Consider the following 24719-nt stretch of genomic DNA (forward strand, 5'->3'; position numbering starts at 1 on the left):
AAAAACAGTATGCCTCCAGGTGGATGCATAAAAATTGAGTTTTGCTATTTCTAACTTGCTCAGTACCAATGCTTACTGATACCGAAATCCCATTGTTCATACTTGCTTGTAATGTTATGAATTTTTATAAGTTAATTTTCTTATTAAATCAGATCATATCATATAATGTGATTTGTCTAATATTTTATATAAATTTGCCTTATGTTACTTCAGTTTTATATTTTGTACAACATAGTAAGCATAGATATTGTGGTGGGTGCATTACATATCCTTAGTCTCACGTTCTTTCGACCAACAGAAGAAATCACTTTTCTCAGGAAGGATAGTAACAAGCATATTCATCAGTTATCCAAGCCTTGCATGACTGATAGACCCTCAAATGCTTTTCCAAGTAAAATGTAGTATCTCATAATCATTGGCAGATATTGAGTTTACCTTGATGTTATTTACTTGTACTCAACTGATTTTTACTTTAAAAAAAACACCTGCCATCCAGTATCTGTTATGCTGCTTGTTTCCACATAACCGATTTGTTTTGTTTGGAAGGGACTGATTCAACACTAGCATGAAAGTGTCTGTTTCATGTGGCAATAGTGTTAAAACTCATTTCCAACCATAAATCAAGAGCGAATAAAACGCATTACCATCTTTGAAGTTCAAATCCCATTACGGCCACAGACTTTTCATTTTAATTTCACTGGAAGTTCCAATTCCCCAATAGCATACTACATAATTATTTGTCATGGACAGACACCTGTAAGAGCCAGACACCCACTAGTGACCTTTAAAAAGCAGCATAATCAAATTTCATTAACTCATATTTTTATTTGCGAATGGTTGTAAAAGGGTGTTTCAAAAAACTCAATGGAAAAGTATTATTAGCTCACTTTTCAGCCTGTAGCTATTCATTGATTTTTAACTTATATTTTTCCACATCATGAAGGCACACTTATGATTTTCTCAATTGATATAATGTCATGTATCTCAAATATGTATACAAAATAAGTAATGTTGCAGACAAGTCTGGAAATAGGAACATTAATTAGGCTACACAAGAAATTGTCTCCAAGGTAATTAATATTGTCTTGCTCTTTTTATTCATGAAAGAAAGTTACAGTAAAATACTGTTTACAGTGGTTTAATACATTAACCAATGAATCCATAGAGCTTCATGTATAAACTAAAGCAACAACTTGAGGTGTTAATTATCACAAGTAACATAGTTAATTACTAATATCTTCAACTCCTCTATCAATCCAATTTATTTACCATCACCTGATTATAAGCACTAAATGAAGAAGAACCAAGTAGATCTATATCAGGTGCAATAACACAATCGGGTAGATTTACTAACATTAATACACCTAGAATCAAGTCAAGTATTTCAAGAGAGTATTGAAAATGTCTAATTGCATTCTCTATATTATGTGGAGTGTTTTCAAAGTGTGCCCATGGCATACGATCGATTCCACTTTAAAAAGTGGATGCATTTATATTGCTTTTATTTTCAAATATATTTTCAGTGATAATTTGGCAATAAAATTGACAGTGTGGTTTTCTGTGGTATTTGTTAACTAGGCTATTACTTGTTGCTTGAGAAATAAATGCCTTGGTACTATTTGTTGATGATAAATGCACAAGCTCCACCCATGGTACACTACACATATATTTATATAATTAATTTTTTCTCAGCAAGCAAATGCAACACCATTTGTAACCTATAACTAATATTTGGAAGCAAACAATTCTCAGAAAGCTTCTAAATGCGGTAATGGTGATTTATCTATCATTGCCATGCAATAATTTATCTATCAACCCACCTGGTTATTTGGATGTTGTCTTTGCATGCCCATATATATCTCTGTTGTTGCAGTAACTGTCTGTGTCTATCCTGTTGTTGCTGGGGAGTTAGCTGATGGGTCATATATGGCTGTCCACCTTGAGGTCCACCTGGCATACCCGGTTGGTTCACTGTCTGCTGTACCTGCTGCATACTGGCTCGCTGCTGTAACTGATGCTGTAATCTGTAAAAAGTTAGAAGACAGTTACATGCTGATATATATTTTGAATTTGAAAAAGCATGTTAATGCAGAATGGAGACTCATATAATTTGCCATAAAATTGATATTATAACGTGAATTGCAAAATAATTAAAATTATCTGATATCATCAGGACATTCCTAGCATTCAGAATGCAATTCAACATGTCTGATGTGCTCTCAGGTCCCACAAAAATACTGTGAAAACGTTGCTATCCAATTCCTTAATGTATCCCATCACATAACCCCATCATTATAAGATATCCATAACCTGCATTTGCATCTTTACAAATAAAAAAAATACGATTGGATTGTATGCAGTTAATTATTCACAAGGATATGAACTTAACAAATAATGAACACCGTAGCAAGACTCTAACTCCAAGGATCTTTCAAGGACTAAAACTTCAAACTTCAATCAATTTTAAACAAAATCACCATCAGCAATATCTTAATTGCATGAATATTACACTATGCAAGTAAAACATTCACACCTGAATATAACAAAAATAAAAAGTATGGTATATCAAACATCAAGATATAAAATATAAATATTTATTTTTATTTACATCAACAAAAATCGAATTTAACCTTTTATAATACTTTTCATCGAACACACATTATACCCAGAATGATACTCATTACTCAATACTATACCCAGAATGGTACTCAATACTTTTAAGCTACAATTTACAAACTACTATCAAAACAAATGCCATCAAAACAAAATGCTATCAAAACAAATGCCATGAAAACAAATACCGTATCAAAATAAAATGCTATCAAAACAAATGCCATCAAAAATACCTTATCAAAACAAAATGCTATCAAAACAAATGCCATCAAAACAAACATCTTTCTGGCAAGTTTAACAATTTCTTGTGCTACATGATACAAGTAAATGAGGCTGAGCTCAATTTCCAGGATCTATGGGCTGAGGTGATATTTCAAGCTATAATTTACAAAATGCTATCAAACAAATGCCATCAAAAAATACCTTATCAAAACAAAATGCTATCAAAAGAAATGCCATCAAAACAAATATCTTTCTGGCAAGTTTAACAATTTCTTGTGCTACATGATACAAGTAAATGAGGCTGAGCTCAATTTCCAGGATCTATGGGCTGAGGTGATATTTCAAGCTACAATTTACAAAATGCTATCAAACAAACGCCATCAAAAAATACCTTATCAAAACAAAATGCTATCCAAACAAATGCCATCAAAACAAATGTCTTTCTGGCAAGTTTAACAATTTCTTGTGCTCTATGATACAAGTAAATGAGGCTGAGCTCAATTTCCAGGATATATGGGCTGAGGTGATATTTCAAGCTACAATTTACAAAATGCTATCAAACAAATGCCATCAAAAAATACCTTATCAAAACAAAATGCTATCAAAACAAATGCCATCAAAACAAACCACCTTCTGGCAAGTTTAACAATTTCTTGTGCTACATGATACAAGTAAATGAGGCTGAGCTCAATTTCCAGGATTAATGGGCTGAGGTGATATTTCAAGCTACAATTTACAAAATGCTATCAAACAAATGCCATCAAAAACTACCTTATCAAAACAAAATGCCATCAAAACAAATGCCATCAAAACAAAATGCTATCAAACAAATGCCATCAAAAAATACCTTATCAAAACAAAATGCTATCAAAACAAATGCCATCAAAACAAATATCTTTCTGGCAAGTTTAGCAATTTCTTACAACTTAATTGCTCATGGTATTAGTAGAGTCATTGTATCTGAAAGGCTCTAGTACAATAGTACATTGTATCCATGAACTTGTTTAAAAATTACAAGCAAGAGTAATGTATGATTGGGAAGAAGATGGGTGTAAAAATACAAAGCATTGTGTTACGTCAAGCTAGATTTTTGTACAAATTGGAACTTAGTGTGTTGACATTGAGGGTGCTAATGCCAAATGAAAGCTCAGAAATATAAATTGTATAAAATGAATAAATGGTGCTTCACCCAGGGCACACACAATAATACATTTCATTCATGAGCTTGTTTGAAATTAAAATTAAGAGAAGAGGCGATAGGGAAGACGAAAATATATATGTCCGTTTTCTTTGTCAAAATTCCAATCTAAAACTACCTTGATTGTGTTACCTCAAGTTTGCATTTTTATCAAAATTGTTCATACAGATGTGCCTTCTCATCAGAATCTGAACTTCATAAGATTAATTTCTTGTACTTTCACCCTCTGGCGAAAATGCAGTTGTAAGAAAGAACTTTCTGTGCATTAAGTAAATAAAATTTGATGGTTTACGCTCTTACTAAGGTGCTATTAATGCTGACAATATAGACTATATGATATAATACCCAACCTGTCTCTTTGAATAATTATTTCTCCATCATATGAAAACTATTTCATATAATTGTTTGCAATTGGCACTTTATGTGTGCAGATGACAAATTTGAAAACAAGAGGTTGTAACTGTATTCGAATTTACTGCAGAGAGCTACAGCTTTTCAAAAAAGATTTTTTTTTCCATATTATTATTATTATATAGTTATCAATGATTAAATTAGAAATTGAAACACTTTTGGTATTGTGGAAAAATCAATTAATTCTTTTTAGTAACGAAGCCGTTATATATATGCCTATAGCTTCAGAACTATAAATTGCATTCACATTAATTAACCAAAAAAGAATGATGGTTTACCTACGCGCATTTTGATAATCCTATTCGTCTAATGTTGTTCAATGTTAGCAACACTGTGAGTGTTTTTAAAGAAAAATATCTAAATTTTGATGTTTCATTTTACAGCAATTATTATGAATGGTTATTACACAAGCATTGTGACATGTAAAACCTGCCATTATCTTCGCACTGGATTCAAATGAATACAATTTCAGACATGTCAACTTTGAAAAATACAAAATCATAATTTCACACCTCAAAACCCATATTTTCACAGTTAAACCATATTTTTACAAGTAGCTCACCTTATTGCCTAGTACTTTCAATCACTTACCATACCCAATTACTGCTGATTCAGTGAGTTGACGGTGGCAGATTTTCACTTTTGCAATTATAAAAATGATATTTGGTACCATGCTTCACCAGCTACCCGACTGTTGACCTTTCTGGTCAAGTTATCAGATACTGAAGCAGTGGCAGCAGCAGGCGCAAGAACCATACAAATGTATTTTGAAATGTAGATTTGAAATACAATCAAGCAAAACGACTTGGAGTCATACGCTGAAGGTCAAAATATTTATGACAGTTTTCTAGACATCTTGGTGAAATATCGCATCCTGTAACTGATGCATTCAGGACAGGATGTGATAGCCACTCCAAAGCTGCCAAGTCCAGTTGATCCACATTCAATATTTCTTGCTAAAATTCACCACCTTAACATTCATCACATCTCGTTGTAGACAATTCAATCCTTTTTTTTTTAAACCAGTTCTTGACATACATGATGCAAGTAAATGAGGCTGAGCTCAATTTCCAGGATCTATGGGCTGAGGTTATATTTTATGAAATCTAAGTTAATTTTTTTTTCTAGTGCAAAAACATAAAAGTTATTTATGTCACAAACTTAAACCACAATTTATTATCAGTTTTAAAAAGAACAACAAGATATTGAGCATGAATCAGGATGTATCATGGTATGTGTTTCCCCTCCTACCCCACAAAAGGGATATTATTTTGCATCTATCATGCAAATTTCCGCCTTGACGTAAAAGCCACATTTGCCAACATCCACCTCATCTGGTTGTGTTGCATGCACCTATATGAGGAAGGCAACTCAGTTGTACTCTATTCTGGCCATTGACATCAAGTAATAGTGAGACTTTACATCACATAATATAGCTTTAATAGCATGCTTCTGTTAAATCCAATTCAATTATGAATCTGAGAATTTACACTGGTTAAGGGCTCGGATAGCGACGTTTTCACATATATTTTGTGGGATCTGAGAGCACATCAGACATACCGAATTGCATTTTGAATACGAGGAATGTCCATCTGATATCAAATCATTTCGGTTTTTTTTAATTCACAATACAATGCACATTTTACGGCAAAATGTTTGAAATTTAATAGTCCGTGAAGTAAATTGTATTATATTTAAAATGAACTTGGTGGTTTATTAAAGCATTGTTGTTTATAACATTGTTTCATGAAGGCCAACCAAGCAGGCTAGGCCGACCTACCCTCATCAGAACATAATGCAAGTGATGATATTCACTAGAACTGATCTCGATGCCCCGATTGTGTGCGCAAGACCAAGCACGAAGCGTGTGGGGCTAGTGCTATATGTTTATAAATCTACAGTAAAAAATTGTTACATAACATTACATAAGCAGGCAATTCAAGTTCATAATGGCTGTCAATAATGGAAGGCATAACACACAATCCATTCATTTTGTGCCAATGTGTATCATAATTATAGATCCTCTCATTCATTTTGTGCCAATGTGAATCATAATATAGATCCTATCAGCTTAAATACCTTAAACTGACCTAACACACTAGTCTGGTATAAGCATGTCTGCGCCCTGCAGCTCAAACTCCCAAACAGACTTTATAGGTATGTCTAGGGCACTTGCAATCGTGAGTACCCTGCAACCTCAAATCCATGAAACACACTTTGAGCCCGATTTGCAATCAGATTACCCAAAAGCGAGTCTTATCGCGGGATATAATCGATTTCGTGCATGTGATTAATTATCCCAGGGTTTGTGTTGGTTGTTTTCAAACTAAACTACATCGTGCGCGTTCTGCCCGCATTCTGTTAAGGGGTCATTCACTTCATGTTGCGAGACAAGTAGCGAGTATAAGTAAAGTTCATTACAAGCATACTTGTTGCAATGTATTGTGTGATAGTATTTAATTGTTTGCGAATTCAAGAAGGAACTTGATTTACACTCTTATCCATGATAATTCCCAGGAATTTGGCACTTACTTAAGACACTTGCACATCCAATGTATCAAATAGATATATTGCTCAGCAAATCAGATGTTCAGAGCTGTAGCAAGTGGGTGACCTTCCACCAATTTTTGAGTAATTTGTTATATATTTCTTTATACCATGATATTAATTTTGACACAAAATCTTATTTGCCCCCTCACCCAATGTTTTTTTTATCTCACTGCAGCCCTGCCGATGGCAATATTTCCAATCAACTAGTTCAATGAGAAAAAATGACCCTATCCAATTACGAGATAATAACAAAAAGAAACCCAGTTTTGTTCTGCACATTGTGATGCCTCATTTGTTTTAAGGGCAGAGTAATGGAAGAGAACATGGATCTTTTAAGGGCAGAGTAATGGACGAAAACATGGACCTTTATAAAGGGCAGAGTAATGGAAGAGAACATGGACCTTTTAAGGGTAGAGTAATGGAAGAGAACATGGACCTTTTAAGGGCAGAGTAATGGAAGAGAACATGGACCTTTTAAGGGTAGAGTAATGGAAGAGAACATGACTTTATGAAATTAGAGATAGCCAACCTCATTAGAAATTAGATATAGTGAACCTCATTAAAATTAGTGCTATTGAGCCTTCAAATTAAAGAACCTTCGTTGTAATTAGTGATATCGAACCTTAGGAATAAAGGACATTGTTATTAGTGATAGCAAACCTTAGCGTAGCAAACCTTAAGAGGTAGTAGGATGTTGTGCCTCATCATCACTGATCACAGCAGGTCATACTTGACTAGTCATGTACAGAATGGGATGATACACAAACTTGAGTGGCTGCCCGTCTAAGTAGCTCTTTAGTGCAAATTTTGAATCTGCATCTTTTTTCATTCAAAGAGTCACCATGGCTACAAATTTTAAGCTATCCAAACAAATGAGGTATCAAAATGTGCAGAAATAGATTTTGAGTTATTGTTGTGTAATAAAGGGCAGTAATTGACTTTTTGTGACATGTTTTTGTAGAAAGTCATTGAACTCACAGACTGTGCATCCATGATTTTTATTAGTTTCATTTTGCAGATTACACACCAGAGGTGGATGACTTGAATAAACAATGTGATGTCTAATATTATACTTTTTAGAAGATTGTCCATGCAATGGTTTCATCATTTGAGCCTTCCATGTATGGGGTGCTTCTGGTAATGAAATACTCATTAGTCATGAGTTTACTCAGCAAATAATAATATCATTTCAAAATTATTGCTAGGAGCCATGGGGAACTTAAAGGGACATGGCTAAGCCACAATGTTTTTACAGAGATAGAGTTGCAGAAGAGGCAATTGAAGCATCTGCATCTTCTTCTTAGCGTGTCCAAGCGCAGGGTCAAATGTGCCCGAGCCAATAGCTGACGCAGTGAAGAGCAGAATCGTTGAATTCAGCTAGGTCCTCATGTGTGCAGTGTTGCCCCATCTGTGGACAGACCAACAGGTGTTCCATAGTCTGTGGAACCGTTCCACACTCACAGGTAGTGTTCTGTCCTTCTGGTAGGTAGCTCCATTTCTGCAAAGCGACCTTGCACCTTCCGACCCCTGATCTTAGTCTGTTGAGACACCGCCACTCAGGCCATGTGGAATCAGCTCCAGGTGGTAGCAGCTCACTGGGTTGTAGTCCCATAGCTGGTGAATTGGTAGATCACTCTTTCCACAGGGTGAGTATTTCCGCTTCCTTGGAGACTGTCCCAAGAGGATGAACTTTGCTTAGGAAGCTTCCCCTGGATGTAAGGCATTTGGGTGCAGCATTCTGGTTGAACATGGGGTGCTTCATATCAGTGGTCTGATGCTCACGCTCTTGCATGCTGGTCACTTGTCGACGTACATCTGGAGGGGCTATAGCAGCTAAGTTGTAGAGACTCTCCGTTGGTTTTGATCGGAGGCATCCAGTGATAAGTCGACAGCATGAGTTGAGTGCTGGGTCCACCTTCTTGGCATGAGTTGATCTTCCCCACACTGGGCAGGCATATTCAGCACTAGAGTAGCATAAGGCCAAGGCTGTTGATCTGAGAGTGTCTGGTCGAGCTCCCCATCTGGATCCAGTGAGCTTGTTCAAAATGTTGTTTCGTGAACAAACGTTGCTCCTTGTCTTCTCAATGTGGTTCTTGTATGAGAGTGTGCGGTTTCCTCATAGTATGGCGTAAGCTCATCCAGGGCTTTGGAGAGTCTCTGTTCCACAACAGTGAAGTCGGTGTGTTGTGCACTGATGCCAAGATCGTCTGCATATGAAGCGTTGGGTGTCTTCACTTCTCGGTTGATCATTGGTGTATATATTGAACAGGAGAGGTGCGAGAACACTGCCTTGGGGTAGTCCGTTCATGAGTCTTCGCCACCGGCTCTTCTTGTCTCCAAGCTGAACAAAGAACATCCTGTTGTCAAGCATGCATTCGATGAGCTCTGTCAGGTGGATATCTTTGGTTAGCTCCAGGATTTTGCTAACGAGACATCTATGATTGACGGTATCGTAGGCTGATGACAGGTCGACGAAAACAACTCCGGTTACCAATCCTTCCTCAAATCCATCCTCAATGTGCTGGGTAAGGTTGAGAACTTGGCTTGTTGTTGACTTGCCAGGGCGGAAACCTGCTTGTTCTGGAATGAGTTGCTCGTCTACCACAGGTGCCAGTCTGTTGAACAGGAGGCATAAAACATCTGCATAAAAATTAAACTAGTACTATTTGGCACCTCTCAGCTTTCAGGATCACTATGGCCAATTACTAAATAGCCATAAATATAAACTTAGGTAAAGCTAACTGTATAGTACCTAGCGCTATTATTTTTTATTTAATTAATTTTTTATTCTAATGAGTAGGCCTACATGTATTATCAAAATTGGACATACCAAAGCAGTTCTATTAAGTAGTTTCACCACAGACAAGACATTGCAGAGGGTGTTTTTCACAGGCATCACAGCAGACCACAACACATACAAAATAGTGGTATTTGAAGCCTGGGGTATGGGTAGGGGTGTGCCGCTGAGAATTTGGAAGTGGACACATCAATATACACATTTTTCAAGAAATTTGGACCCATAGATATAATAAAAGAACTCAAAATTTTCAGCCAAATTTAACACAAAAAGTTTTCCCCACAATTTTTCTCCCATCCATACCAAAGTTGGCCTAGAAAGAGGTGTCACTGGTATACCAAAAGGTCAAAGGTAAAACCCATGTTTGTGGCACGTTCCTGTATGGTCATTTGTACTGAATATCCACTCCTGAATTTGACAAAGTAATCCTGTATAAAATGTGTGAATAGCATACTTTTATATAAAAAATATCTTGAAATATCCTTGCACTGGTTTTCACAATTTTGTGTAGAAAATGTGCCTCTGTGCATGAATTGGAGCAAAAATCATTCAAATTTATTTAAAAAGAATTAGATATGGTTCTTATTTTACAGTACTAAATGAAAGTTCACAATAAATTGTTCATCAAAGTTCCAGGTTCGATGTACGGCATATAACTCAAATTTACTTTAGGGCATACCCAGTAAGAACAATTGTACTGTACTTTCAATCTTAAATTGAAAGTGCAAAAACCTCTGAGCCATTCCATATCAACTCCAGAGATGTGCACCGCAGCACCTCTTCGATTTTTTTTTTCTTTTTCTGTGTGGTGGTAGATATTGATGAGAAAGTAAAATCCTGAAAATTTGAGCTTCATACTCTATTTCGTTTTCCCGTGGCATCAATTTGAAATTTAGGGGGGTCAGCGTAAAAAATGTGTCGCAACGCGAAAGACGATGTTTGGAGGTCCATAAATGTATAAAGGGAACCCCTACAACTTTGAAAAGTATATATCCTGGGGTACTGTTTCCTGTAGAATTCAAATCTGGCATCAGAAAACTTGTAACTCCTTTACTTTGAAAGATATAGGGCCCTCAAAATGCAACTTCGACCATCCAGGACCAACTTCGGGTGGTCAGAACTCTAAAGGTAAAAATAATTTTTTGTCCATTTTTTTGCCAGTCAGAGCCCTTTGGTAGGACATTACTCTTATCCCATATTGAGCCTATTAGAATACTTTTAGCTGAGATATTACCCATGCAAAACTCCAATTGTACATTTTTTATACATTTTGACCCCCCTGAAAACCAATGTCAGACATTTTGCCCCACCATCAACTTCAGGTATGTTGAAAATATGTTCTTGGACAACACATGGAAAAAGTGAATGCTCAACTCCAAGCGGTTTTGGAGATATGGCTAGTCAAAATTTGGCTCAGACCCCCACGTTTTGCTCTCTCGAGTCGCGTCGTTGAATTAGTAGCGTTTTGGGACACTCATATTTTGACTTTGCAAAAAAGATATTATGCTGAAAAAGAACTAACAGGGGTGACTTTAACCCAGACAAACAGAATCTGGCCTCTGAAATAGTGTATCTTATCTACTTAAGAAGTTATGGGTCTCTCAAAACCTTGTTTCGTTTTGTCAAAGGTTTATTTGTCAAAAACGAAACGAAAAGAGGTTTTGAGAGACCCATAACTTCTTCAGTAGATACAATGTTTCTGAGGCAAGATCCTGCTTCTCTGGGTAAACATGGTAAAAGTCACTCTAGGTGATACTTTTCAGCTTAATATCTTTTTCGCAAAGTCAAAATATGAGTGTCCCAAAACGTGACTAATTCAACGATGCGACTCGAGCTTGTCGAGAGAGCAAAAAGTGGGGGTCTGCGTCAAATTTTGACAAGCCATATCTCCAAAACCGCTTGGAGTTGAGCATTCATTTTTTCCATGTGTTCATTATGCTCATAGAGTTATGTTAGAAATGATTTTCAGCAAAATCTGACGAATGACCACTGACTTGTTGATATGTCATGGAATGACTCATAATAATGTATGAAGTATGGAGTAGACATAAACTGATGTTTTTAAAGCAAAGTCATCAAGACCCCAAGCCACTATCTCTCAGAAATGTTGTCCAAGAACATATTTTCAACATACCTGAAGTTGATGGTGGGGCAAAATGTCTGACATTGGTTTTCAGGGGGTCAAAATGTACAAAAAATTTACAATTGGAGTTTTGCATGGGTAATATCTCAGCTATAAGTATTTTAATAGGTTCAATATGAGATAAGAGTAATGTCCTACCAAAGGTCTCTGTCTGGCAAAAAAATGGACCAAAAAATATTTTTACTTTTGGAGTTCTGACCCCCCGAAGTTGGTCCTGAATGGACGAAGTTGCATTTTGAGGGCCCTATATCTTTTTAAGTAAAGGAGTTACAAATTTTCTGAAACCAGATTTGATTTGTACACAAAAAAGTACTCCAGGATATATACGTTTCAAAGTTGTAGGGGGTTCCCTTTATACATTTTATGGACCTCCAAACATCGTCTTTCGCGTTGCGACACATATTTTACGTTGAACCCCCTAAATTTCAAATTGATGCCACGGGAAAACGAAATGGAGCATGAAGCTCAAATTTTCAGGATTTTACTTTCTCATCAATATCTACCACCACACAGAAAAAGAAAAAGGTGAATTCAAATGGTATCACATGACAAATATACCATACAATTGCTTTTGATTGCAGCCTTGGTGTGTATTTTATGTCTAGAATTAAGTATTCTTGAAAAGGTCATTTAAAAAGTAATTGAAAATCTCGATATTGGTTAAGGGGGTATAATACCCTGATTTTCATCAGTACCCCTCTTCTTTTTTTTGTTGCAAATTTATGAAGTACATAAATATGTTCATCACCTCAAGTCCTGAACTTATAAAATATCTCTTCATACAAAGTGCTTTTAAACCATTTTAGTAAATCATTATAGCCCTATATATTTTTTTGTTTACTGTATCCTAGTAACTCAGATGTGTGTTTCATAACAAACCATAATTTATTCTATTCAACATGTTCAAGTAGAGTACATGAATAGAATACATTAAATCCTTTGTTATACTATCTATAGAAATGTACTCAATGATGCATGCTAAATAACACTGAATAAATTAAATAAGCTCTTCCACATGTGGATGCATAGCCAATTTAATACTACATCATGTATGCATTTTCTATAATGTGTTGTTAGGAAAAGAGATTTAAAAAGGCTATAAGGTCATCATAGGTCAGGTTATAGGTCACTTGGTTCAGGTCAAATTTAGGCATCCATTTTGAATACATGTGATAGTCTGTGATATCATAATGAGGCATCAATTTTGATATCTGTTACAGGATATATAATGGAAATGTGTGAGGTGGATATACTAAAATACCTTGGGATATAAATGGTGAGTACAATTTAGATTGCCTAGTTGAGATGGATTGGACAAATAAATATAAAATAGTTACCAAAATCACAAAAGTGAAGCTTTCGGAAAACTACCTAATATGGTGGTATATGTGACAAGAAATACAATTTTTTTCAACATTGCTGTAGTGTGGTCGTGGTAACCTGTTAAGTTTCAGTGAAATAATGTTGCAAGTTAAAAATACAAAATATAGCTCAACATTGAAAATAGAAGCATTTTAACCAGTTTGTTTTTGTGGAGCACCAAGTTCATGAAGTCATAAAAGAAATCAGGAACCACTTATTCCCATTTTACATATCAACATTATTTCCCTAACAGGCCCGTACGCAGGATTTTTTTTGGGGGGGTGCTGATTTTGAAAAAGTGGACTTTTTTTTCCCAAGGGGGTGCGATTTTGTGAAAAGTGGACTTTCTTCTCAAAATTTGGACCTTTTTTGACCACAAAAGCATAAAAAACCTGATTTTTTTCCTCGCTACGCTCGCAAATTCTGAAATTTTGGGACTTTTTGTATACTTTTGCAAATTTGGGGAGGTGCGGTCGCACCCCCCGCACCCCCCCTGCGTACGGGCCTGTTCCCTAATGTGTTAGCAACACATATCCAAAATTTTAACGAAATCCGTTGATAGTAAGCTTTCCAAGATGAAGTGAATTTAAAACATCAGTGATGTACCAATTTTTGGCTTCTACCTTTAGAAGCATGTACGCTACATTGATACCGATGCCACCAATTGAACAAGAAGATTTCCCCTTCATTTTGCATACCACTTTGTCCAATTTATTTTCTCATTTCTTCACAAAATGCAAAAAAAATGCAATGGGTGTAGTACCCCCTTAAGTGCACTTATTCGTTTAAATTTTAAGTTTATCTCTAGCATATTGTTTTTACCAAACTCTTCGACTTTACAGAAATATATCCAGGGATGGAGTACTCAGTACAAATGACCATGCAGTGACGTTCTGCAAACACGGGTAGCATTTTCGACCTTTTGGTATGTCAATAACCCCCTTTTCTAGGCTAATTTTGGTATATGGGTTTTTCACAATTTTTTCCCCGAAACATCCATATTTTGCCTCAATGTAGCCAAAATTTTGGAAATGTCCCCAAAATTTAGGTCCAAATTTCTACAAAATAAAAATTGGTATATTGATGGGTCCCCTTTCAAATTCTCAGTGGCACTTCCAAATTCTTAGAACTATACCCCTACACAAACCAAACTTGAGTACCCCCACCCTTGGAATAAACCAAACAATAAACACATTTTTAAAATTCCAAAAGAACTTTTAAGACCATTACTGACTGACTACCATGCTCTAGGCAAAAAAGCACATCCAAGCTATGTCTGGATCACAATGTGTCCGTGAAGGTTAACATGCACAACAGTACCTCACCACAATATTACTTCTGAAGATCTGACGGGTTTATTTTTACATTTTATACACTTGCTTCCTATTTGATACCCAAAGCTCAGGCAGTTCTCTGAGGCTATTAATACAAAATCTTAGCTACATAATTGAAAACATGTTATGACAGTTTGTTAAAGCAATATGGTAATTTTGTTGCTTTTTAAATTCTAATTTTATACAATTGTAATGTATTTAAATGAAATAATAAACTTCGCAAAAATCCGGGGGGTCACTCCCATTGTGGCATGTACACCATCCGCGATAATCAACTTTTAAAAAGCACCCTAAACAAGAATTTAACCTTTGGCTCAAACGATACCCTAAACAGGTAACACGCACCTGTTTTTACACCCTAAATAGGGATTTTATTCCTTGCATCAAATTTCATACCCTAAATTTCATTTCGACGTATTAGCAATTGCAATTTTGCTACCCTTTCTTCCAATATTTCATGTTTTTGACACCCTAAACACGATACGGGTGTATCGTGCCTACCCACGAAAAACTACCCTTTTTACGCGTTTTTATTATCGCGGATGGTGTACAGGCCACAATGGGAGTGACCCCCGGCAAAAATAAAGACCTTACTTTAGGTTTGTGACAAAATCAGAGATTTTTAATTGAAACAACTGAACAAGTTGTTTAATTCATAACAACGATTAGTCAAACTTGCTTATCGCTGAAATATCTTGCAATCATTTGAAGCATAAATGGGAATTTATTATTTGGGATATACATCTTATTCAAACTTCCATACGTGAATCTTTGAAATGTCCATAGCATCTACCTCATTAACGATCGATGCATTGATGATATAGGTACTGGACTGAAATAGCAATTGTATTTGCTTACTTCATTTGTCTAATAGTGAAAACTAACATTTAGTGGAAAAATAAAAATCTTATATTTTATGGAATGCTTCTCGTCACAGACCTGTGTTCTCATCAATTCCTGAAAAAATTCAACAAAATAAAAACTAAACAGTACATACTTTAACATACTATAAAAAGCACACATGAATCTGTAGGCTTGTTTTCTACAAGGCAGGGGAAAAGATCAGATTACAACACATACTTTGTGGTATGAGCCATTATAGGTATATTATTGTTGAATAATTCAAGATTGATTTCTTAATGTGGATTTCTGTTCTGGAAGCAGAATGTTCACATCTCTGAACGTGTTTGTTCAATTCTAATAAATGACGGTTTCTGCACCAAAATGGTAAGGTTCAAAAAATAATGTACGGTAAGTAAATTGAAACTAAAATTGAAATTGATTGTGCCTGATGACAGGGGAACTCCTTTATGCTTCCTTCATCACACTTGAAGGTCCAGATGGAAAACTTATTTTAATAAAAGGCTGCTTTCTGTTTTATGTTTAAATATTGATATTTAATGTATGATACCATTGATATTTAATGTATGATACCATTGATATTTATTGTATGATTCCATTGATATTTAATGTATGATACCGTTGACATTTAATGTATGATATACCTTTACAATGGCTAATTAACTTTTTCATTAATTCCCAGAATCATGTGAATATTGTGAAGTAACGATATGTACTGTCACTGTGGTAATAGTTACTGCATATGTTGTTCTGCGAAGTAACAGTGTTTCTCGTCGATACCATATTCTTGGTTAAAGTTGCAAAGGCTTTTGGGAATTACTGATACAGTCTATTATGGAGGGAAACTAGCCTACAGGGGTCCTAAACTACTAAAAACAATATAATTACATGGTTCGTAATTAAGGCCCCCCTGCTATAAAGATGTGTAAAAAGCAAAGATTTGTAAATACAGATAATATGCAACTGAAGTCCTACACTACAAAACATTATAGGATCAGCCTTAGATTGTATTTATTAGTATAAAATAGCATTAAAATTGTAAATCAGATGAGTGTCATTTCCTTCAGTAATATTCAGGCAACAGAACACTTGTACTACTGAGTACTGAAGTACTGAGTACCCATGTCTGAGTACCCAGTACTAAGTACTGAAGTCCCATGATATTGCAATACACTTTGTATCGACACCATGAGAACAGAAAAGAAAGAATGTGAATCACGATTGTTGTTGTCTAATCCTCTAATTTTGTTGATTAGAGTATACAGAGTGACTAACATATTGAATGATAAATGGGCTATTCCAGTTTAAATCCATACACCCCCATTGAAGATATGACCTTAATCTCCAACACAGGGAGTGTGAATTTCAGATAGAATCATCCATTCAGGTAACCCATTTGAAATTCACACCTCATGTGTGGAAGATGAAAGCCTTGTCTTCCATAGGGGTGTATTTCAACCGAAATAGCCCAATATAAAATAAGACTACCAATAACATAATATTAGTGGAAATAACACAAGGCAGTAGTCACACCCAACTCTTCCTCCTTGTTGTACTTAGTATATGCCCCATTCAGGGGCGGATCCAGGAATTTTCAATAGAGGTCAGGTGCCGCTCTGCAAAAATAAAAAGAGTCAGGCGCCAATCTGCAAAAAATAGAGGGGGCGCGCGCCGGGTGCGCCCCTTTCTAAATCCGCCCCTGCCATTCATTGGCTTTCCTTAGGCTACCTAACAAAATACCATTAATAATTTAAGGATAGGTAAGATTGGAGTTGTAGCAAGTATGTCCTTGCTGGTACAACTATAGTTGTAGCAACTTCTGAATAGTGGTAACTACCGCAACAATTATCCTACCCTTAACAGCTTACTCGAAATCCTAATCATCAAACCTAACCTTACATCTGAAAATCATGTCATGTAAGATGACCTGGACCCAACGAAGTTTCGCTAAGAAACAATAAAGCAATGAATATCATATAGTGCATCTTCTGAAGAAGAGAGAGGTACTTTAATCAATATAGATATCAAAGGTCTCTAGTATTGAGATTGCTGTACATTACTGTCAGCTGGCAGTAACTTGAAGTTGATCAGTACGTCAACAGCGTGGCTGAGGAAGAGAGCCGACCTGTTAGCTCCTGAAATGTCCCCATATTGTAAGTGTTTCAACTAAACTTGGCTTGAAGAAATATTTGATTAAGAATAAGGGATGAATATCCTACCTTGCCGAAGCAGCCATAGGTCTATGTTGTTGTGATTGCATATATCCTGGTTGGGGTTGGCCTGCCATTGGCTGCATCATGCCCCCCTTGTCCTCCCTGTGGATGGCTGGCATAATGTTGGTTGTAGTTAGAAGACATCATGGCACCACTTGGTTCTTGCATTGGAGGCTGCTGCTGCATCATCTGCTGGTTGCCATAGCCACTGTAACCGCTTGACGTCTATGATATTAAGAAATAAACCAATGATTGTGGATTTTATTAAGATAATTTGGGGGTAGGAGGATAGAGTTAGCCTGGTACAGGAACACTGGTGGTGCTCACGGTTGTTTGATGGCATGTAAAACTGGGTCATTTTTAAGAAAAGTTGAACAATGGTGGCACTATTTATCTAACATTTTGTTTGCATCTTTACAAGGGTAGACACTTGTAAAATGGTATTAGAACATCAGCAAACAGACTAACAAATGACAAGGGAATTTTCAAAAAAACCGTTTTATCATGAAACGTAAAGTACAACTCATATTATTTGGCTAATTCAAATTTAAAAAATATGTAAATAGCGCGCTCAATTTTCACACAAAGGTACGGTTTATAGAATAAAATTACCACAAAAAAGCAGAAAAGGATGAATAATTTGATATAGAAAAAAAAATTAATACCTAATATATGTGCATATACAGTTTATTAGTGTGATAGTTGTTGGTATTATTCAAGTCTAGAATTGAACATTATAATGTTTTGTTAGAAAAATTAATAAATGATCACATCAAACAACTGTGTGCATACTGTGGTATATTCTTAGGGTGGGTAAGAGGTGATGAAATGAGTGTTGGGATCCATGAGGCAGAGCCCCTTGTTGGCGGGGAGAGGAGGAAGAACCCTTGGTGGGGGACTTCTGAAGCTATTGGTTCTGTGCACTTTTCTTTGGGCTGTCAAAAGCTATCTTTAACAACAAAAATTACTAACACTAGTAAACGGTTCCAAAAAAATAAGGCCCCAGACATTTTGGTGTAATCCACAAAAAACTTGAACAATTCTCTTGTTTTAAAGTTTGGAATATAGACTGGTTAGTTATGCATCAAGTGAGTGGGTTTTTGTTGCTATGTTTTACCATCTTCACTGAGAAATACAGCTATTTATGAAATTTTCGGCCAAAAAAAGTTGCACTTTTCTACATAGGCTTTTTCTACACACAACCCTGGAATCCTCGACAACTAATCAGTAATAAACATGTGGGTATTCAGTAATGATTGGAATGAAGTTACTGTAGTAAACTCTACAACTGACTACTCAAGTAACCACTAACAAAAATAAACAAAATGAGGTCTTTGCACACCTGTTGACAACTTGTATGTAAATCAAGTAATCTCCCTGGGTTGGCAGGGGATAAAGTATAAAGAAAAATAAGCTTTAAATAGATACTAGTTATGAATAAAATATGATCTTAAATGTCTTATATTTCCTTTCAATATTTCATATGAATTAAGCCATTAGTATCTGACATCCCTACTTACACTGTGGCAACAAGCATCATCAATAGACTCTACATCCTGGATCTACACCATCACTTGCATTTCCCCATCAAAATAGGGACTTTTTATATATTTTTTCGTATAATTCATGTTACATAGTGGAAATGAAATATGTTTTGTTTGCTACAGTAGTACTAAACACCAAGATCATATATATGAGTGGGAAAAACTCAAGTAGTTTCTCACAAGCTTAGAATGGGAATCCAGATCATAAAGGTGATGGCATGAAATGAAATCAGACCATTTTCCTGCAACTGATAAATGACGAGGTCCATCTTAATACTAATTACGGCGTGTCCGTCCGTCCGTCCTCTGTCCGCGCGCTATCGCGTTCGCGTCCCGCGAGTTTCGCGTTCACGCGGTGCACTATCGCGTGCTCGCGCTGCACTATCGCGTGCTCGCGGTGCGCTATCGCGGAGTATCAACGGGAGTGTGCGCGGAGTACAGTCCGCGCATCGGAAAAGCATTACAGTGTGACTAACAGGTGCATCTCATCGGACCAATAATTATAGGCCTAGGCCTTATTTTCAACACATATTTCAATATTAAGATACCGAACACGTGCACACACCAAACACGTGCATGTAGACCTATTTTTATGAGAACATGACTATTTCCGGAAGGCCTATGAACCGTTTTTGCGTTCACGTTTCTCGCGATTGATTTCATTACTTTAGTAACGGCCTATATCCACGTCCAGGTACTAATTTCGGTTTCTCTAAATGTGGTAACAGGGCAGGGCTTGGAAGAGGCGAGATGATGGGTTTCCAGATTATGGGTAGGCCTACCGAAGTAAGCATCACACCTTTAAAACAAACAGAGTTGATTAAGTTGTGTCTTGGGTCTTGATCATTGAGAGACGCATTTCTTAGTAGTTTAAAAAGTCAGGGCAGGTATATGGGTAACGAGTTTGGGTAATTAGAAATAGGCCTATCACGAGAAGCGCCCGACCCGAGAACCGCGAAATCTAGTTATACATAATAAGCGATACCATTCCTACAATGCAAACATTAGCTATTGCTTGTTCATGCACATTAAGGTTATATGAGATCAAATATTGTTTCCCTACTGGAAAAATATATTGTGACTTTACACGTAAGAAAACATCTGTACCTATCATGCTGAATAAAGAAAAAAATGTGTGAAAATGTGTTTTTTGGTCTATTTTGTAATGCTGTCAATGACCCGTATGTGACTTTGTTTACTCGTCCTCCACAACAGTCGCTAAGTAAAATTGATTGACAGGCAATTCTGTCACGTGGACAATTATTTCGATTGTCTAAAACACAGACGTCTAAAAGGATCACGTATTTTGTTAGCAGTCAAGCCGATTGCAAAAATTCTACGCCGCTGCACTCGTACTACAAGCTCTATTTAGGCCATGCGCACGCACGGCGTGGCCATGTTGAGCTCGATTCCAATCATGCCAATACTCGTCCCAAACCAAACTGGCCCTACCTATACATTCATTTTATCTTGATATATTTATTTGCTTATTCGGGTTTTTTTTTTTTCTTTCTTTCTTTCTTTCTTTCTTTCTTTCTTTCTTTCTTTCTTTCTTTCTTTCTTTCTTTCTTTCTTTCTTTCTTTCTTTCTTTCTTTCTTTCTTTCTTTCTTTCTTTCTTTCTTTCTTTCTTTCTTTCTTTCTTTCTTTCTTTCTTTCTTTCTTTCTTTCTTTCTTTCTTTCTTTCTTTCTTTCTTTCTTTCTTTCTTTCTTTCTTTCTTTCTTTCTTTCTTTCTTTCTTTCTTTATTTCTTTCTTTCTTTTTCTCTTTTTCTCTTCTCTCTTTCTTTCTTTTTTATTTATTTTTTTTTATTTTTTATTTATTTATTTTTTTTTATTTTTTTTTTTTATTATTTTTTTTGGGTTATTTTTCTGTAAATAATATTTATGCCCAAACACTCGTTTGTACTTTCCCGTAGGTGGCCTGAAAAGCTAAATTTGGATTTTTAATCTTTTATTTTAGTCAGAGTTACATAATGTCCGAAATCAACTAGGCCAATGTGCGAGTGTCAAGCACATTTGCCACAGGGTTTCATTCAAATTCGAGTAACTTCCCATTTGACCCCAGATGATCTTTGAGAGAGGACCTCTGGTTTGCACAATTTCACATTTATTTCCAGTAAGTGTTTGCCCAATCACAGCTATTTTCTTAAATAATTAAAATGTTGCAAATGTTCTGAATCAAGTGACCTTTGAACTTGTTTTCCTTGACACTCTTGACCCTTCAGATAAGAAGTATTTCAACAAACCATAGCAGTAGTGATCTATTACTTTCAGGGTGACTGAAAATTTGATTATCTCAGTATTATAATAATCTGTCGGGGTGTGTTGCAAGCGCAGCGAACAGGAAAATTTGCATCTATTGTGTTTACATACTGTTTTCCTAAGCCGGCTTAGAGCGTTTTATTTAAAAGGCGCCCCGTGAATGTCTGCCAAACATCGCTTGCCCCCCATCTCGGCTTGCCAAAAATTGCCCCCCCCCTTTTGGTTCGCCAAAAATTTCTTTCCTCCCCAATTTTACCCTCACCCAGGGCTCATAATTTATATTGCACACCCTGACCATGTTACGTTTGTGAATTGGGTTACCAAATATTTGTCATGTGCAAAGGGCAGGATTTGTTGGCAAGCGGAGAGGGCGGGGACTGGGGAAAGGATTTTTATGGACCCGGGTTATGGACATGCCGGGGGAAGCAGTATTTTTGTCAGGCCATTTTCAAATTTTTACATTAGGGACCGTTCACAAACACTTGTTAGGGAGCCTGATGCAAAATGGGAGGCCTTAAAAGTTTTGACCATCCTACTAAGGGGGCCCTGAAAAAATTGACCATCAATTTTTCCGGGAAAATTGAGTTTATATGCTTTTCTGATGATGGGGTTGACCCATAATTTTCATGTCAAAAAAGAAAAGGGGGTGGGCCCTGAAATTTTTGAGACCTGAAAAGGGGGGCAAACAATTTTCGTGATAAAAACCAGGCCCCCACTAACAAGTGTTTGTGAACGGTAGGCCTATTATTTGAGGACTTTTTGTAATTCTATAATTTTCATTTATTCAGTTTTATTATTTTGTTTTATTTATTTCATATATCCTAGCCCTATATTTAGGAGAGAGGGAGAGAGAGAGTGAAAGAGAGAGATGAGAGAGAGAGAGTGGCAGGAGAAAGAAGTGGAGGAAGAAAACGGCACAGAAATTGGACACAGTTGTTTGTCATATAGCAGGCCAAATTGGAATTGGGCCGAACTGGTTCTTGGCCATGCGGACATGAGCAGGCGGTGGTGGAAGCGATATCGCAATTTTGACGTCGCCATTGGATTAACACATAATCATGAAATCTTCACAAACAATTCTAAATTTGTTATGTGGTGTCAAAGCAAAATTATCTTACTCTAAAACCGTTGGGGTACGACAATGTACCACACTGTACGTATGTTATTTTTCAATAAATGCTAACCGTGTATTTTGAATGGGGCTGTCAGCCTTGTATTTTCGCCAGCCTTGAACGTCATGTGTCGCGTGACCTATGCCGCCTGATGAGCGCGCTACGTCATTGGATGCGAGTTGTCTGTATCATACGATACAACGTGTGTGTGTTGTGCTGGCTTGAATTCTCGAGGAAATAATATAAAATGGTCCGTATTTCAACATTTTTGATGAAAAAGTAAGTATTTAATTTTTGATTAGAATGCCACGCTAATCATTAATAACCATGTCCATTGTGCTGTGAACAGATTGAAAGATAAAGCTAAAACAATTCATTTTGTTCATGTGTATTTCTGTCATGGCCCATAACTCGAGATATTGAAATCCGCGAAAATGACAGCATCAATGTGACAAAACGCACATATATTTCATTTTTGGCGAATCCTAGTAAAATTAGCATACCACGTGTTGTTTAAGAAGGTATCATAGAAATAATGTGGCTGAGAATTCTGGCGATTATATCATACACAAAAACAATATTATTGATGCAAAATGACAATAAAGTGGTACCAGATTTCACTCAAAATTTTGTCAATGCATAAGCTTATAAAATAAAATCCACACAAGCTGTGTTTTCAATTGATAGCAACATTATTATATTGACCTGTTTATAGTCTGCAGCCAAATCGAGAGAAATCAGGACTTGTATAAATAAATGATGGCCTCTGTCACAAAAATCTTCATGCTCATTATTCGTGAACAAAATTGAAACACTTTCAAAGTACATTTGTGCATGAGCTAAATTAATAAATAATAATTAATAATAATGCTTAGAATGTTAGCGTCGAGATGACCTATGATTTTTAGGCCTATGATGTTTACTTTCTGCAAAAAAAAATGGTTTAGGTGGCTACGTAACAGCCAATTTGAACCTGGAACCATCCAAATTCAGCGTAACCTTAAGATGTTCTTGCACTCAAACAACAGCCCTCTTAATAAGACCCCTTGAATAGCTACGTACTGGAGGTTGTCCACCAGGCTGCATGTGATTCATTGGTGGTCCTTCCTGTTGTCTTGGGTTATAACCACCTTGAAACATTCCTGGATTACCGCCTTCCATATTGGCTGTACGCTGTCTCAGGTGCTCCTTTATTAACCGTTTTTGCATCAATTGGTACTGGAATGACAAAGAATAAAATGAAAAGAACATAATGGTAAGTAAATTATGTGTATGGTGGATTTATTAATAAATCACGAGTCAAAAGCATAGAATGTACAATACAAATGAAACAAAAAGCAATATAAAATTGGTTGACCATATTTGTTGAAAAGGAAATTGCTTTTTTTAATACAACAAAATAAATAAGTGAGCTCCGGCAAACCGACTTATGTGGCAGTCTTTAGGCAACAATTGTGAGACTGAGATACAGACACAAATATGGGGCAAATAAAAACAAAAGATACGAAATTGGAATGAAAAAGCTTTTAACTTTGCCTCCAAAGTATGCTAAATAATACACATGGTTGCTGGGCATGTTGGTCATGATAACTCAATTTTCTAAATGACCTCCTTTGGCCTGATTGGATCAGATTGTGTCATATATAACAAATTGAGTGAAAAAATATCACAACCGCAAGGGATTTCACCCAGGCACTCAATAAAAAATAATTAGGAAAGAGACTGGCGAAATGAAATGTCCTTCTACCTAGGATTATTGGGATTTATATTGAATCTTCAAGCAAAATATAGATATGTCTGGCGACTCTGATATTATTATAAAAAACCGCTATCTGTAAATAAGACTATATATCACTATACTTTAGTACACCTCAAGTTTGGTAGTGAAGATAATACTCTTTGGATGTATGATGTAAGCTCTGTGCAGTTAACTTTATGGGCACAATTCCATACTGTGACCAGCAAAAATACACACCTACATCACTATATTGAAGGCGATCTATAAACAAAAGAAAACTATAAGGTTAAAATTGACATATTTATTTCCTGTTGCAGGTGTTTCAAAACAAGATGCCTGCTACATTAGGCACCGCAACA

General features: G+C 36.2%; 1 protein-coding gene across 1 annotated transcript; it reads right to left on the reverse strand.

The window, feature by feature from the left end:
* Positions 1 to 1861: 1861 nt before the first annotated feature.
* Positions 1862 to 23837, reverse strand: LOC140154330 (uncharacterized). The gene is made up of 3 exons (XM_072176902.1): positions 23685 to 23837; positions 17711 to 17929; positions 1862 to 2024 (listed from the first exon to the last, which is right to left on the reverse strand). The coding sequence occupies exons 1-2, from the start codon at positions 23829 to 23831 to the stop codon at positions 17732 to 17734; spliced, it is 345 nt and encodes a 114-aa protein (XP_072033003.1). The 5' UTR covers positions 23832 to 23837; the 3' UTR covers positions 1862 to 2024; positions 17711 to 17731.
* Between the last annotated feature and the right edge of the window lie 882 nt (positions 23838 to 24719).

The sequence above is a fragment of the Amphiura filiformis genome, chromosome 6 (genome assembly GCF_039555335.1).
Source record: "Amphiura filiformis chromosome 6, Afil_fr2py, whole genome shotgun sequence".
Taxonomy (NCBI): domain Eukaryota; kingdom Metazoa; phylum Echinodermata; class Ophiuroidea; order Amphilepidida; family Amphiuridae; genus Amphiura; species Amphiura filiformis.